At 48.7% G+C, this 16,419-nt stretch overlaps 1 protein-coding gene and 1 pseudogene across 3 annotated transcripts in view; both read left to right on the plus strand.

The window, feature by feature from the left end:
• Positions 1-16,419, plus strand: part of SMC1 (structural maintenance of chromosomes 1) — a 146,370-nt gene that overhangs the window by 61,246 nt on the left and 68,705 nt on the right. For all 3 annotated transcript variants that reach the window (XM_077629591.1, XM_077629592.1, XM_077629593.1), the window contains one exon: positions 15,432-16,318. In XM_077629591.1, coding sequence (XP_077485717.1) covers positions 15,432-16,318 — 887 coding nt within the window. The remainder of the gene's footprint in view (positions 1-15,431; positions 16,319-16,419) is intronic.
• On the plus strand, positions 6,363-9,831 carry LOC144096883 (uncharacterized; annotated as a pseudogene).

Consider the following 16,419-nt stretch of genomic DNA (forward strand, 5'->3'; position numbering starts at 1 on the left):
TTTTATTGGTGACTTTATGGAGGATTATAGTAGCTGTACAGTTTGCTATATATATCTTCCAGTATTTTGACATAAGGCTCTTCTACACCCTGATTGTGCAATGCCTGTATGTCCGGACTGCTAAGGTTTCTACTGAGTCGAATGCTTTCTCGTAATCATTGAAGGCTATATATAGAAGTTGGTTATATTCTGCGCATTTCTCTATCACCTGATTGATAGTGTGAATATGATCTATTGTGGAATGTCCTTTGCAAAAGCTTGCCTGATCATTTGGTTGATTAAAGTCTAAGCTTGCCCTGACTCTATTAGCGATTACCTTAGTAAATACTTGTAGGCAAGAGAAAGTAAGCTGATCGGTCTAAGTTTTCAAGTCCTTGGCGTCTCCTTTCTTGTGAATTAAGATAATGTTTGCATTCTTACAATTTCTGGTACGGTCGAGGTCATAAGGCATTGCATGTACAGGGTGGCTAGTTTTTTCTAGCACGATCTCCCCTCCATCCTTCAACAGACCTGCTGTTACCTGATCCTCCCCAGCTGCTTTTCCCGTTCCCATTGCTCCTAGGGCTTTCTTTACTTCCTCTTTCGTTACTGGAGGGATGACGCATTGCTCTGCGCTACTGTCTCTCACATTAACCACTATAATTACATTGGCTACTGTACAGATTTGTGTAGAACTCTTTGCTATTTTAACTATCTTATCCATATTGCTAATGACATTGCCTTCCTTGTCTCTTGACACATACATCTGGTTTTTACCTATGCCTAGTTTCCTCTTCACCACTTTTAGGCTACCTCCGTTCTTTAGAGCATGCTCGATTCTCTCCATATTAAACTTCCTTATGTCGGCTACCTTGCGCTTATTTATTAACTTCGATTGCTCTGTCAGTTCTATTCTGTTGGTAGAGTTAGACGTCCTCATGCTTTGACGTTTCTTAATCAGGCCTTTCATCACCTGAGATAGCTTTCCGGTATCCTGTCGTACTATCCTACCACCTACTTCTACTGCGCACCTCCGTAATTATTGATGTCAGATGATCGTGCATTGAATGAACATCAAGATCATCTTCCTCAGTTAAAGCCGAATATCTGTTTTGCAGCGTTATCCTAAACTCCTGCTTTCCCTCTTAAGGCTAACTCATTAATGGTCTTCTTCTGCACTAGCTTCTTGCGTTCCCTCTTCAAGTCTAAGCTAATTCTAGACCTTACCATTCTGTGGTCGCTAAAACGCACCTTTCCGAGGACGGCCACATCCTGAATGATGCCAGGTTTAGCGCATAGTATGAAGTCGATTTCATTTTTAATCTCGCCATTCGGGCTCTTCCAGGTCCACTTCCTGTTTTCTCGTTTGCAGAAGAAGGTATTCATGATCCGTAAATTATTTCTATCCGCGAATTCGACTATAACTCTCCCCTGCTATTTCTAGAGCCTATCCCATAGTCACCTACCGTGTGATCGTCAGCCTGCTTCTTGCCCACCTTCGCATTGAAGTCGCCCATGAGTACAGCGTAGCGCGAGTTTACTTTATTCATTGCCGATTCCACGTCTTCATAGAAACATTGAACGGTCTGGTCATCATGGCCGGATGTAGGCCCGTAGGCCTGCACCACTTTCAGCTTGTGCCTCCTATTCATCCTAATTGCAATAGCTGATACCCTCTCGTTAATACTGTTATGAAGACGAAGAAGAGTGCAGTGGCGCGGGACGGAGTGCTCGCGCTAGGCCCTTGAGCCATTAAATCATATCTTCATTCTGTCATCATGTCGTGCTTTCCTTGGCTTGCCACCATGTAACATTTGGTGTGAGGTGCTGGGTTCTCATCGTCATCCTAGTCCCCGGAGCATCGCCGCCTTCTGCTCGCCTTCGTCGTCGGCCGAGGGGACCTGGGCTCCGCCGCCCGGCTCAACCCCAGCTCGAACTGACCAGAACCGACCAGCCGCTTTCCCCCGCCCCGTCCCCAGCCCCGAACACAAGACACGACGACCAGGACCTGACGTACGATGACCCGACTACGACCCGAACCAAGACTGCACCCCCGCCCAGCCTGTGCGGCGATCCCTCAACCCTTGACCTTCGGCAGTGGGTGACCGACCGCTGGACCTGAAGCTCCAGGGGCAACCGTCCACCAGATCATCTCCTTCATATTTGTTGCAAGCCTTTCATCTTCTTCTATCCTTCCTGATCATCCTCATCGTCGCCTCACCATTCGTAATTCAAGCAATCGATTCCGGACGATCGCTCTGAGGACCGGGGTCATGTTATGAAGACGAAGAAGAGTGCAGTGGCGCGGGACGGAGTGCTCGCGCTAGGCCCTTGAGCCATTAAATCATATCTTCATTCTGTCATCATGTCGTGCTTTCCTTGGCTTGCCACCACGTAACAATACTATAGAACTCCTCTACATTGCCAGCTATGTCCTGATTAATGAGGAATCCCACACCTAGTTCTCGTCTATCCGCTAATCCGCGATAGCCCAGTATGTGCCCGTCCTTTAGTACTGTATACGCCTCACCTGTCCTCCTAACTTCACTAAGCCCTATGACATCCCATTTAATTCCTGCTAGTTCCTCGAACAGCACTGCTAGGCTAGCCTCACTAGATTAAGTTCTAGCGTTGAACATTGACAGGTACAGTTTCCATTGGCAGCCTGTCCGGAGCCAGAAATTTTTAGCACCCTCCGTTGCGTCACAGGTCTCACCGCCGTCGTGGTCAGTTGCTCCGCATCTGCTGGGGACTGAGGGTAATTGGTTTGTTCATAGAAGGTTGTGGCCAAGTACTACACCAGGGTGGCCAAATCCTCTTCTGGTGATCTCCTCTCTAGGGGAGTGCACAATACCTGGGACGAAATAGCGGAGGCTGTCAGAATTTCAGAGCTCTAAAGATTAAGCCGAACAACCACGGGCAGAGCCATCCTTGAAATGGTAGGCCTGCAAACAGATAGGGGACTATGAGACAAATCGGATATTTCACCGGACTGCCGAGGAAATCTAATCATTCCTCCACTCCCTCGTGATATGCATCCCATATTTGACACTCAGAGGAGGGAGAAGAGAGCAGAAACACTAATCAGGCACTTAGATCTTATCGACACCCAGTCAGTCGACGGCCGCAGTGTCCCCGTATCGGCAGCCACCATTAGAAGCCGCAACACGGAAACAGCTGAAAAGGTTGCGATAGCGCTTGTTTGCGTTGGAACGGAAGCCAGTTCTATAATTAGCGATAGCAAAACTGCCATCTATAATTTTGGAAAGGGTAGGATCTCGCCAGAAGCGGCAAGGATTCTGGCCAGTAGATGGCTACACAGAAAAATTAGCCTAATTTTGACTCCCACACACGTGTCCGTTCCTGGCAACAACGCGGCCCGCGAGTTAGCCCGAGCTCTCTACATCCGAGCTCTCTACAGCTCTCTACATACCAACGCATGGCGGCGCCTCCAAGCTGGGAACTTTGTAAACCCGGTCTAGGCATATCATGTTCAGAAAGATGACAAACAAAACGATAAGTGCAAGCACTGTGGGGCGAGAGGGACTCTTGATAAAAATGTAACAACTGTTTATTCGATTAGTGATGGCAGCAGAAAAGCATACCAACGCTAAGCTCGTCTCGGTAGCGGAAGGAAGAAAGCCGTCCTTCCCAGCCGGGCAGCCTGTTTTTGTAGCCACCTGTCGGTGACGCATGCCTCGGGTGACGCAGCGGTGGCGCTGTGTTTTATTGGTAACACGCAGTCCAGCGTGTGGCCGTGTTACGCTGGGCCGGATGATAACAAGGCGGAGGCTGCACGGAAATATGCACAGAGTGTGTCGCCACATCCCCCCCCTCCCCCCCCCCCCCCCCCCCCCCCCCCCCCCCCCCCCCCCGCGGAATGGAGAGCCCTCAGGGCTTGTAAAAATCTGTGCAGCGTACCCGACGTTCATAGCGTGTAGTGACAAAAGCAGGCTGCGATGTTGGGGTCGTGGATGGACGCCTGTGGGTGCACTGGTATTTCCTTGTTCGGCGGAATTGATGTACGCTGGCTTCAACCGGTCGATAGACGCGGGCGTCGTTCCCGTTAACACGCAGGGTGAAGGTTTTGTCGTCGCGACGGAGAACTGGGTAGGGTGCGCTGTAAGGTGGCTGAAAAGGCCTGCGGACAATGTCGTCGCGGAGAAAAGTGTGCGTGCACGTTGCCAGATCCTTGAAGACGAAAGGGGCAGTCCTACAGTGATGACCTGCACTGATGGGCGGAGGGCAGTGATGGTGCGTCGGAGCCAGGCAACGAAATCGGTGGATGGCGATGCAGCAAGAAATTCGCCTGGGAGACGGAGTGGTTCCCTGTAGACAAGCTCTGCGGGCGTAGCCTGAATGTCCGACTTGAAGGTGGCGCGAAGAGCTGGGGCGACGGCTGGGATGGCTTCGAGCCAGGTTGAGTCCGGGTGGCACATGATGGCTGTTTTGAACTGTCGCTGAAAACGCTCGATCATCCCGTTGGCACAGGGGTGGTAGCTGGTGGTCCTTGAGCGCTCCAACCCGATGGTCAGCCCGAGGAGCCTGAAAAGGTGCAATTCGAACTGTCGTCGTTGGTCGGTGGTGACGCGACGAGGGGCCCGAACCGAGCCATCCATCCGGTGAAGAGGACTGAGGCGACGTCTTCCGCGGTGATTCCCTCGAGGGGCCATGCCTCAGGCCATCGAGTATGCCGATCGATGGCGGTGAGGCAGTAGCGATAGGGTCCAGACGGGGGAAAGGGCCCTATGATATCAAGATGGACGTGCTGAAACCGACCCTCCGAGCGGTGAAGTGACATGCCTGGTGACTTTAGCGCGCTGGCATTGAATGCAGGAGCGCGCCCAGGTGCGGGAATCGCGCTGCAGGGAGGGCCAGACATAGCGGTCGGCCACGAGGCGGGTAGAGGTGCCTATGTCGGGATGGCCGAGATTATGCAGCTGGTTGAAGAGGCCACCGCGATTGGAAAGGGGCACGTAAGGCCTGCTTCGTGCTGTTGACATGTCACAGTAGATAGTCGTTGTCGATCCAGGTATGGGGACTTGTTGGAGCTGTAGTGAGGACCCGCCCTTAAGAAGTTCATGCAGTTCGACGTCCGTAGTCGGAGCCTTGGCAAGGACATCAGCTGTTATCTGCGAAGAGCTGATAGCTGCCACACGTGAAATCTCGTCGGCGACCATGTTGTCCTTCCCGCTGACATGTTTGGTGTCGGTGGTAAACTGGGCAATGAACGAGAGCTGGTTCTGTGGGACCGGCGGGAGTTTATTGCAGAGTTGAGAGAAGGCGTAAGTCAGAGGTTTATGGTCGGTGTGGATAGTGCAGTGCTGTGCTACGAGAATGTGCTTCGAAGTGTTGAACTGCTTTGTATATCGCCAGAAGTTCTGTGTAGTAAGCTGGCGAACTCAACAGGGCGGGGGTCGTGGTTTCGTTGGTGGGACTGGCCGCAGAAGGGCTCATTTTCCGAACTGAGAGTTTCTTGGAGATGAACACCAAGGGATGCCAGGTGTTGTTTACGCGTTGCATAAGGGCTGCGCCGACGGCGAAGTTAGAGGTGTCCGTGAAGAGCCTCAAAGGAGCATCTGACACGAGATGGGAGAGAAGTGTTGCGGTGTACAGAGCAGCTTTGCATTCTTCGAAAAGTTGTGATAAAGCCGGTGTCTACGTGACGAGTTGGCTGCCTTGTAGACCAGCCAAGGCATCATGGAGCAGACCTGGTATTCGGCTGTGTGGCAAGAAACGCCTGTAAAAATCCAGCATACCGAGGAAACAGCGAAGGTCTTTAGCAGTGGTTGGTTGGGTGTTATTTTGAAAGTCTGAGATGCGTTGAAGCAAAGGTCGAGTTCCCTCTGATGAAACTTCATGTCCAAGGAATTTGATGACTGCAGCGCCGAGCGTGCTCTTGGGGACATTGACAAGTAGGCCGTGGTGGTCATCGAGGCATTGGAAAAGTAGACAAGGGTGCTTGTGGTGTTCGTCAGCGTTACGGGAAAAGACCAGTATGTCGTCAAGATAGACGAAGCAGAAGTCGAGGCCGTGGACGACTTCGCCGATGAAGCGTTGAAAGGTTTGTCCAGCGTTCCTCAGGCCAAAGCTCATGAAGGGAAATTCGAACAAGCCGCAGGGTTCGTAACATGCCTTGAAACCCTTAAAAACCCTTGATTTTTAAAACTCTATATTCAAGCCCTTGGAAACCCTTGAATTTTTTTAGGTGCTGGGGAGTACTTGAATTTTACGCTTGGCTAGGCTTAGCGGAATTGACAGTGTGTCTGGCCACATTCAACAAGTCCTAATCCAAGTAAGTCCAGTGTGCTTGTTTCTTGACCATTTCCTGGTGGTTAGCGGGGTTCACGAGCTGTGAAGAAAACTTCCCGAGTTTTTCCGCTATGCCAGGAAGGTGCAGGTTTCAGCGGTCCTGGCTGGACCATGATGTTTATAAGCAGTGGATTGCTCCGGATCCCTCGGACTGTCATTGCGCGAAGTGTAGGGCGTGTTGTAAAGCATTTGACGTTTCCTCTATGGGCGAGTCGGCACTTAAAAGTCACACGAGAAGTGCAAAGCACATTGCAAACGTAAAAAATGGAGTGCAAGGAAACTCTATTCGGAACTACGTGGTGGCTACCGTCAGTGAGCGACCGGAAAGCGTCATGCCTTCAGTGTCATCAGACTTGCATCATGCGTGCGCAGTGTTAAAGGCGTTACCGAAAAAAAGTAAGTAAATACGTTACTCGTTACACTAAGAGAAAAGGAACGCATTACCACCCTATGTTACCTACAAAAAAGTTAACGCGTTACGGAAAAAAAGTACTGCACGTTACTTTGTCGTTACTTCATGGCCATAAATTTTATTTTGTGCGTCTTCGCCTTAAGAACTCAAGATAACAATTTTATAAAGCTCATATTTCACATGAAACTTCTAGCCCAAACGACGATTTTACGCAAAGTCCTGATTTAACAAGTATACTTTGAACAAATGTGCAGGAGCTTATCAATGTTATAGTACCCTAAAGTTGCCTGTAGAGTTACCTGTGATGGCTTTCAACCCTGTGGCACATGGTGAAGCCATTTCTGAATGTGACATTAAACACAAATTGACACTCCATCATCAATTCTAACTTCGCAAAGAAAACATTGCTTAACTCTCAACGAATATACAGGAATTCTAAACAATATGATGCTCCAAAATGCTGGGCATGCTTCCACTCTTTAGAGAGTTGTATGTGTGAGTGATTTTGGAAGGGGAAGTAGGTGAAGGCAAGTGTGTAAATGCGTGTTCGTGCACGTATTTCGTGCTTTATGGCTATTCTCACTCCTTCTTTTAGTTGGGTGCATCGTCAAGGCCAGGTGTTTTCTGGCTAGCATGTGAGCCGCAACAAGGGTCGTCGAGAGCACCTGTACATTTTTGTTTATTTGCAACATCAATATAGGTGATCTGCGCTTGTTTTTCTAAATAAGGGGCGGAGTGGGCGACAAGTGGAACAAAAAGTAACTAGTAACGTGACACCTCACGTTACCAAAAAATGTTAACGTAAGTACGTTACCAGTTACACTTCAGAAATGGTAACGAGTACGTTACTAAGTTACCGAAAAAAGCAAAGCGTTACCGGTAATACCGTTACTTGTAACGTGTTACCGCCAACACTGTGCATGCGGTATGAACAAACTTGTGACCGATGCCGAGGTACTGTGGACTTTGAAAGTGTCAGCTTCCCACTACTCGTACAATTCGTCTTCGCACACTGGGGAACTGTTTCAGAAGATGTTTCCCGACAGCGAAATCGCGAAAGCCTTCTCCTGCGGTGAAAAGAAATGCTCGTACGTCCTTTGTCACGGCCTGGGGCCGTATTTTCTCTCGTGTTTGCAGCGTGAAATAGAGCAGTGCGGCTCTTACGCTGTCCTGTTCGATGAGTCATTGAATGACTACCTTCAGCGGAAGCAGATGGATATCCTCGTGCGGTACTAGGATGCCGTTTCTGTACGTGTAACTACCAGGTACTACACATCAGTCTTCATGGGACACAGTGCAGCAGAAGACATCCAGGAAAAGCTTTTGAGTGCCTTGGATTGTTTGCCACTTTCAAAAATAGTTCACTTGTCTATGGATGGGCCCAATGTGAATTTGAAATGTTTCAAAAATTTGCAAAGTCACCTTCAGAACAACTATCAAGTTCAGTGCCTGGAGTTGGGGACTTGTGGTCTTGACACTCTGCACAATGCGTACAGAGCAGGTGTTGTTGCCAGCAAGTGGTGCCTGGATACCCTCCTTTCAAGCCTAAGGGGCCTGTTTCACGATGCACCTGCACGGAGAGATGAATTTGCCTCTGTTACTGGCCAGACAACATACCCTCTCAACTTTGTCTCACATCGCTGGGTTGAAAATGTACCTGTTATTGAGCGCGCCATTCTTTTGTGGCCCCATGTGAACAAGTATGTGCAATGTACCAGAGTAAAACAAGTAAGTTTGCCTAAGTGTATTGCATTCTAACGTGTGTGTGATACCTGCGCTGATACACCGATGCCAGCAAAGCTTCAATTTGCTCTGGGAATTGCAATGATATTCAGGCCATTTTTGACTGAATACCAAGCTGACAAACCTCTGGTGTTCTTTTTAGCAAAGGACCTTGAAAGTGTTGTGAGAAAACTAATGACAAGGTTTGTGAAGTGCTCTGTGGTAGCAGCGGCTGCTGGAATCTTGAGCCTCTTGAAGATTGACATCGATGATCCAAAGAACCATGCTCCCCTTGAAAAAGACATTGGTCATGCAGCAGAACAAGTTCTGAAAGCTGCCAAGATAAGTGCAAAGGATGTGTTTGCATTTAAGGTGGAGTGCAAACAGTTTCTGATTAATGCAACGAAGAAGATATTGGATAAGAGCCCACTAAGATACCCTCTTGTTAGGGCCCTCTCTTCTTTAGATCCTGTGCGGATGTGTCCAAGGCCTGATGAGTGCCTTACAGGCTTCAGGAAAGTTGTGGGTGCCCTCATTGAAGCAAACCGGTTGAGCGAGCACCAGCGAGATGCAGTTCTCGCCGAGTGCACAGAGTTGCTCCAGGAAGAAAAGCACACCCTTGGATCATTCGAGAAGCATTCCAAAAGTTTGGATGAGTTTTTTTTGCAATCTTTTGAAGTTCTGTACTTCATGCTCAAAACCTCTGGGGTGTGGTCAAAGTTCTGCTTATTTTGAGTCATGGTCAAGCTACTGTAGAAAGAGGATTTAGCATTAATTGCCACATCTCCATTGAAAACATGAAGGAAATGTCTTGCGTGTCGCAAAGAATTGTGTGTGATGCCATAGATAAGGCGGGAGGCATCCTTAAAGTTACAACAAAGGAGCTGCGGACATCTACTTCAGCCGCTTGGAACTGGTACCAAGTGTACCTGGAGGAACAGAAGCAGCAAGAAGCTCAGCAGTTGAGGCAGTCAAAGCGAAGCCTTATTGAAAATGAAATTGAAGCCGGCAGACACAGGAAAAAGAAACTAGAAAAAACTATTGTGGACTTGACGGCAGCTGCAGACAGTTACTCCGAAAAAGCTGAAGCAGCAAATGACATCACATATATTGTGAAATCAGTCTTAAAAAAACTGCGAAAGAAAAGATGCAGGACCTTCAAGCAATTGAGTGTGCAATTGCAGAAAATCAAGCGCTTTCTTGATATGCTTAACGAGTGTGTGCTTCAAGGAAATGCATGTATGTTTACTGATATGTGTTTTAAGGTGGTATATGCCTCTTTCCTTTTTTATTTTTCAATAAAATGAATGATTTTGTTGTTGAAGAATTTCTTTTTTGGTCCGAGCTGCTAAACACATTGTTCGAGGTCCTTGAAATTGCTATGCCAGGGCCTTGAAAGTCCTTGAAAACCCTTGAATTTTTTCAACTAAAACTGCTACGAACCCTGAAGCCAAAAGAGGTAATGATTGCAGTTTTCGGGACGTTGTCCAGATTGACAAGTATCTGCGTCTAGGCCTTCAAGTCTAGCACGGAAAAAACGTGGCCGCCATAAATGTGATGGGTGAAGTCCTGTATGTGGTGAACGGGGTACCTGTCTGGTATGGTGCGGGTGTTGAGGGCACGGTAGTCTCCACAGGGCCGCCAGCCTTCGGTCTTTTGGACAAGGTGAAGTGGCGTGGCCCATGGGATGTCGGAGCGGCGGGCGATTCCTTCACGGAGCATGGCTTCGAACTCTGCTTTGGCTTTGCGCATGTGGTCCGGGACTAGGCGACGGGCGCAGCAGAAAACCAGGGCCCCTGGGGTGGTCCGGATGTAGTGCACAGTGGTGTGCTGCACATCATGTGGCAACCCGCTAGGGCACGTGAAACTGGGAAATTAGGTGAGGATGACGTGGTATGGTGAATTGTTTTCAACACTGAGTACTGTGATGCTTGGCTGGTGGGTAGTCGTTCGCTGTCCTGGCGAAGAATGTCCTGTTGTCGCGTCAATGAGAGTGTCGTCGCGGCAGTCCGGAAGGAGGTTGTAGTGAGCCAAAAAGTCTGAGCCGATGATTGCCTCGATTACGTCGGCGATGAAAAAATTGTAATGAAGGTCGCGGCGTAGTAGGTTCTCAAACTAGACGTGCAGGCGGAGGGAGCCGTATGTCTTGATTGTGGACTGGTTAGCCACGCTCAGCTCAAAAGACTTAGGTGGACGGGTACCTTGAAGTTGGGCTCGTGGCTAGCAGCAAATATCGGAACCGCTGCTTTAAATTTGGTTGGTGACGAAGATGCGATGGCCTCCAGGTTGGCAGCTCGCAGCTGTGTCTACGAGCTGCCGTTGGCGTTTCCCTTATGTCTATTGGAGCAGGGTAGTCGACATTGTCATGCTCTGACCCCGAAGCATCGATGGTAATAGCACTGGTCGTCGTCACCAGGCTGCTGCAACAAGGTGGTTTTACGGTCATGGTTTTGCGGGCGGCATGCCGGTAAGTGTTGATCCGGGCGTCGTTGAATGGAGCTGAGCTGTTGGTTCATATCGTCGATACGGCGCGCAAGCTATGTGGTGTTCAGCGGTGCGGCGACTGCTTGGATGGTGGGCGACAACTGCAGCAAAGAGACCACGATGACGCGATCAGCGATCCCGGCAAGTTGGTCGAGAGGTAGCGTAAGCTGAGCCTGCAGAATTGCCTGGATGTGCGGTGGAGGTCGTTGAAACTAAAGTGCTCGCAAATAGGAATCCTGGACTTCCATGTTGCCCGCGAGAGCACACATGTGGCAGCGGAGCTGCGAAGGCCTGCGCTCTGCAAGTTCTTCGGACTGTAGTTGTCGCGCCTTCTGGTCTTCCGAGAGTGACGGGCGGCGGATGAGTTCAATCTTGAGGTGTTCGTAGAGGTGTGCCATTGGTGGGTTGGCAAGGATATCCTGGACCTCGTTGGCTTAGCGGACATCGAGGTGGGCGATGACATATTCTTAGCGGGTCCGGTCTTGCGTGATGTGCGCGAGGGAGAACTGGGCCTCAACTTGGGCGAACCATACCTTGGGCGAGTCGGCTCAAAACGGCGGAAGCTTGACGGCGACACGCCAGACGTCGTGCAGGGCAGCGTGCGGGATGCAGTCTGGTGGGGTTCTCACGTCCTCGACGGAGCCAGCAGGAAGCTGCTGCACGGAATTATTGAGTTGGCCGTGCCGTACCTGAAGCTGTTGCTCTTGCTCGTCCATGGCGACGCGTTTTTGTCCGTTGTCCGGGGTCACCAGATGTGGGATGTCGTTTCTGCTGAAGGACGAATCCCAACATAAAAATGTAACAACTGTTTATTCGATTAGTGATGGCAGCGGACGAGCATGCCAACACTATGCTCATCTCGGCAGCGGAAGAAAGCCACCCTTCCCAGCTAGGCAGCCTGTTTTTGTAGCCACCGTCGGTGACGCATGCCTCGTGTGACACAGCGGTGGCGCTGTGTTCTATTGGTAACGCAGTTCAGCGTGTGGCCGTTTTACGCTAGACCGGATGATAACAAGGCGGAGGCTGCGCGGAAATATGAGCAGTGTGTGTCACCACAAATACTTCATCACTGTATTTTGAAAAACGGGACAGGAGCAGTCATTTGCAGTTCGTTCTACCCGTTGAATTCAGTAGGCAAGTAACATGGTGAGCTAAGGTTTTCATTATTGAAATTGAAATTTATTTTTCTTTCTTTGGACAGAGAGAAGGAGCCGAGACAATAGGCCAGTTGGCCTGACGAGGTCCCGGCACCTGAAACAGTGGCAGTGGTTTACAACGCGTACCAAACTTACAGAGACGTGATAATATTATGGCAACAGAATACAAAGAATTGGTGGCATTATATACACGAAGCAAGATGGAGAAGCACTGCATTAGAAAGTGTGGCGTCGGTATACATCTCACAGGAAATATTTATCTATATATATGAAAATGTAATGACATAACAAAAATGCAAATAAAGAAGCACTGCATTAGAGATGTCAGTGGAACACGAGATACACGATAAATATAATATAATGGTGATAACAATATATAAAGCAGGTGAACAAGCACTGCACGGAAAACAGAAACCATAAAAACATTGAATATTTACTAATGACTGAAAGAGTAGTAACTTAAAAAAATAACATTCATGTTAATAGAGGGTCAGTTTCTAACAAATGCCTCTTGATTTTTTCTTTAAACTATTGAGAGAGAGGTTAAATTCAGTTTTAAGGCTAAACGCATTGAGAATATCTGGTACCTGGTAATTCAAACTCTGTTTTCCGTAGTTCGTACAGATTCTTGGTACTACTTTCATTATTTCGCGGAAAGGGTATCATCTCATTGTCAGAGTATCATTGGTGGTGTAATATAATCGATTTTTGTTTATGCTGCAGCAGGCAAAAGTTATAAATCTGCCTAGTGGTTTAAAAAATAAACCTACGAAGAACAGATGCAAGGTGAGCGTAGCTTTGAGTTGTGTCCGATTTCAGAGGAACCATTTTTTTAGTCTGCTAGCACTAGATGGCTCGCTAGTTAAGAAGCCATTATTTTTTATTTTATTTATTGAACCTACAAGGCAGGAGGCATTAAAGAGGGGAGTGGCTACAAACAAGAAATACATAAACTAGAACAATGCATGCTACAAAAATTTTCTGCTATTTATACAATGTTAGCTAATGCTTTGTGAAAATGCTGGTTATCATTAATGTTGACAATTTCAGCGGGAAGGTGGTTCCATTCACGTGAAGCACGAGGCAAGAAAGAATGAAATGCTAATAAGGTGTTAAATGTTGAAATTCCAACCTTGTGGCGATGATCGGTGCAGCTTGAAACATAGTGGGGACAAGTAATGAGTGTGTTCCGTAGAGTGGAAGACTGAGACGAACTATTCTTCTGTGGCATGCTAGAGGCTGTAAAGAGAGGTAAGTATTCATGCTGGTCACGCTTGCGGCATGAATAAAGTTAGATAAAATAAAATGCGCGGCATTATTTTGACCATCTGCAATGAAATAATTAGTTTTTTGTGGTGGAAATCTCATATAGCAGCCGCATATCTCCAGCAAAGTAACTAGTTTTTCATGGTGGCAATCCCGTATATAACAGCCGACGACCTATCTCTTGGACTCTCTGGGGACTTCAAAAACGACCGAAAAATCGGGCAGTCCAGAAAATCAAATTTCACCAGAGGAAGGGGTCAGTTGTATTGCGCACATTCTGAAGCTTCTCATGACAATTTCGTAGCGCGTCATGTGCAGACAACGGGCGGCGACCACTTTCACAAGCTTGACCTTGCTGTGCTGCCTTCGCAATGTCGCTGATGAAGGCACGGGTTGGGACAATGTCTGGATGGAAAATGAGTATGCCGCTGCGGGAACTGCATTGCGCCCTCAGTACAATGAGCCCGGAACAAGGACATGAGGGTGACGAGAAACAGCCGAAGCAAGTGCTCTGTCGGCGTTCGCCTTCGTCATTAGGCCTGGCAACTAGAGCCAAATTCGGCTTGCGTATAATGAGAGGGGTCTTGCCTGTCATCGAAAAGACAGTTATTTGTGGCTTTATGATCGAAAATTCAAGAGTTCTATTGCGGTGCGTTCCACAGCGAGTACGCTGACCTCGCTTTGAAATGCACCAGTATTTCCTTCCGCGCTTGCCGTCTATGCATGAAGCCGTATGCCTCCCTCGCAATTCACTGCTACCTCTTCCCGTGTTCGGGACGAAAGACTGCACAGATAAGTTCACGAACGCTGGCTACTGTTCAAGTTCGTGCGGCAGGAGACGTGCAGCGGGCGCAATGTGCCAACTCGCACAGAATTTCAGCATCGCAATTTGAAGAGGCTTCCTTTAAGCTTCAATTTCGTTCGTTTGATCAAGTTTTCGATCTCTCCTGCGGTTTTAATTAAAGAAGTTCCGCTGTGCACATTATATGGCGGCTTGGGTATTGGCTGCGAATGCTAATGAGGTGCGAAAAATTGAGCAGCTCCGTTGCAGTGCGTCCGAAATTTCAGGTGCTCTTATAAATTGGATCCATGGGTCAGGTGAAGGTGCGGCAATGAAATCTGAATAATCAAGCATGTCCGAAAAATCAGGCGTCCGAATTTTCGGTCGTCGACTATAGCTGCAGATTCTAGTTTTGAATGGATTACTGTTTCCTAGGGCAATAATTTAAGAGATGACAGGGTTTTCATAAAGTTTTGGTGCACATAGCCCTACATGTGGTTAGCACTGTTAATGTACTCGATGTGGTGCGACCAGGAGAGGTCTGCAGAAATGTGGACGCCCAAGTATTTGTATGCTGTGACAGATTCTAAGGGCGTGTTATTTAAGTAGTACCTGGAAGGAGTGTTGTAGAAATATAGGTAATATCGCCCTGAAGAAAGCATCATCGTGTGATTTTATTTCGTGAAAAATAACGCAATCGTCAGGAAACTGATGAATGCTAGGACGACAATTGATATAAATGAGAAACAGAAGCGATCCAATGACTGACTCTTGAGGCACATCCAAGTAAACATCACTGAAAGGTGAATTGTAGTTGTTAGCGGAAACAAACTATGATCGGTTGTGAAGAATATATTTGATTCATTTCCGAACGTTACGATCAATGTTCAGTTGATTTAGTTTAAGAACTAATAAGCAATGATATACCTTGTTGAAAGCTTTAGAGAAGTCGAGGAAAATGCAATCAGCCTCTGATGCACAGTTATGGTTTTCAAAACTGTGCTGTGCATGTGTGAAAAAAGAATTAGTCTAGAGAAAATTAATAAGGTTTGTGAAAATTAAGTGGTGTAATAATTTGCAGCATGTACTGGTAAGTAAGGTGGGACGATAATGTGCTGGTGACGTTTTAATTCCTGATTTGTATAATGGAACCATCTTCCCGATTTTGCGTTGTGTGGGCAGTGTAGAGGTATTAAGAGATTGCTGAAAAATCTTGGTTAGTACCAGTAGAGGCCCTGTTATGTTGCTGGCTGTCCACTGTGTCAGCTGCGGCCATGGAGGAAATGGCAGAGTGTGGAAAGAAGGAAATGTGTTTCAGGATGTGGAGCTGAACAAGCGCAAGCCGGCCTTCATCAAGGCCAAGGAGCGCACGGCACACATGCACAAGAAGCTGGAGGCGGCGCGCAAGTCTCTCAAGGCGGCCAAGAAGGTGGACGAGACACACCAGGGGGAGATTGCGGAGCTGGAGCAAGAGCTGGAGGAGGTAGTGCAGCGTGCCCAAGAGTTTGAACAGCAGCTGAGCCAGGAGAGCCAGGGCCGGGACGTATCGCTAGAGGACTCGCAGGTGCGGGAGTACCACCGCCTCAAGGAGGAGGCCGGCCGCCAGGCGTCGCTGCACCTGCAGAACTTGGACTCTGTGCGGCGTGAGCACAAGTCGGACCAGGACCGTTACGACAACGAGGTGCGCAAGCGCAGCGAGATCCAGGCCAAGCTGAAGCAGAAGAAGGCGGAGCTGGAGGAAAACCTGCGCCGCATGGACAAGCTGGCCGAGCAGATCCGATCGAGTGAGGCCAGCCTGGAGGAGCTGCGCCGTCAGGAGCAGGAGGTGTCGCAGGACGTGACGGCGGCCAAGGAGCGGGTGGCAGAGATCAACCGAGAGCTGGAGGCCCTGATGAACGAGCTGGGCGACGCCAAGGTGGACAAGCATGAGGATTCGCGGCGCCGCAAGAAGGCCGAGATCGTGGACCACTTCAAGCAGCTGTACCCGGGCGTGTACGACCGGTTGGTCAACATGTGCCAGCCTATCCACAAGAAGTACAATGTGGCCATCACCAAAGTGCTGGGGAAGAACATGGAAGCCATCGTGGTGGACTCGGAGAAGACAGGCCGCGCCTGCATCAAGTACCTCAAGGAGCAGATGCTCGAGGCTGAGACCTTCCTGCCGCTCGACTACATTGATGCCAAGCCGCTCAAGGAGCGCCTCAGGTATTGCATGCATATACTATGCTAATGCATTTGTTGAGAGTGTCTCACTGCAGTGTCACAGATGTGTTAGCCATGTGGTACATGGATGTGGAGCTTGGGCC

Source organism: Amblyomma americanum, chromosome 7 (genome assembly GCF_052857255.1).
Source record: "Amblyomma americanum isolate KBUSLIRL-KWMA chromosome 7, ASM5285725v1, whole genome shotgun sequence".
NCBI classification, from domain to species: Eukaryota; Metazoa; Arthropoda; class Arachnida; order Ixodida; family Ixodidae; genus Amblyomma; species Amblyomma americanum.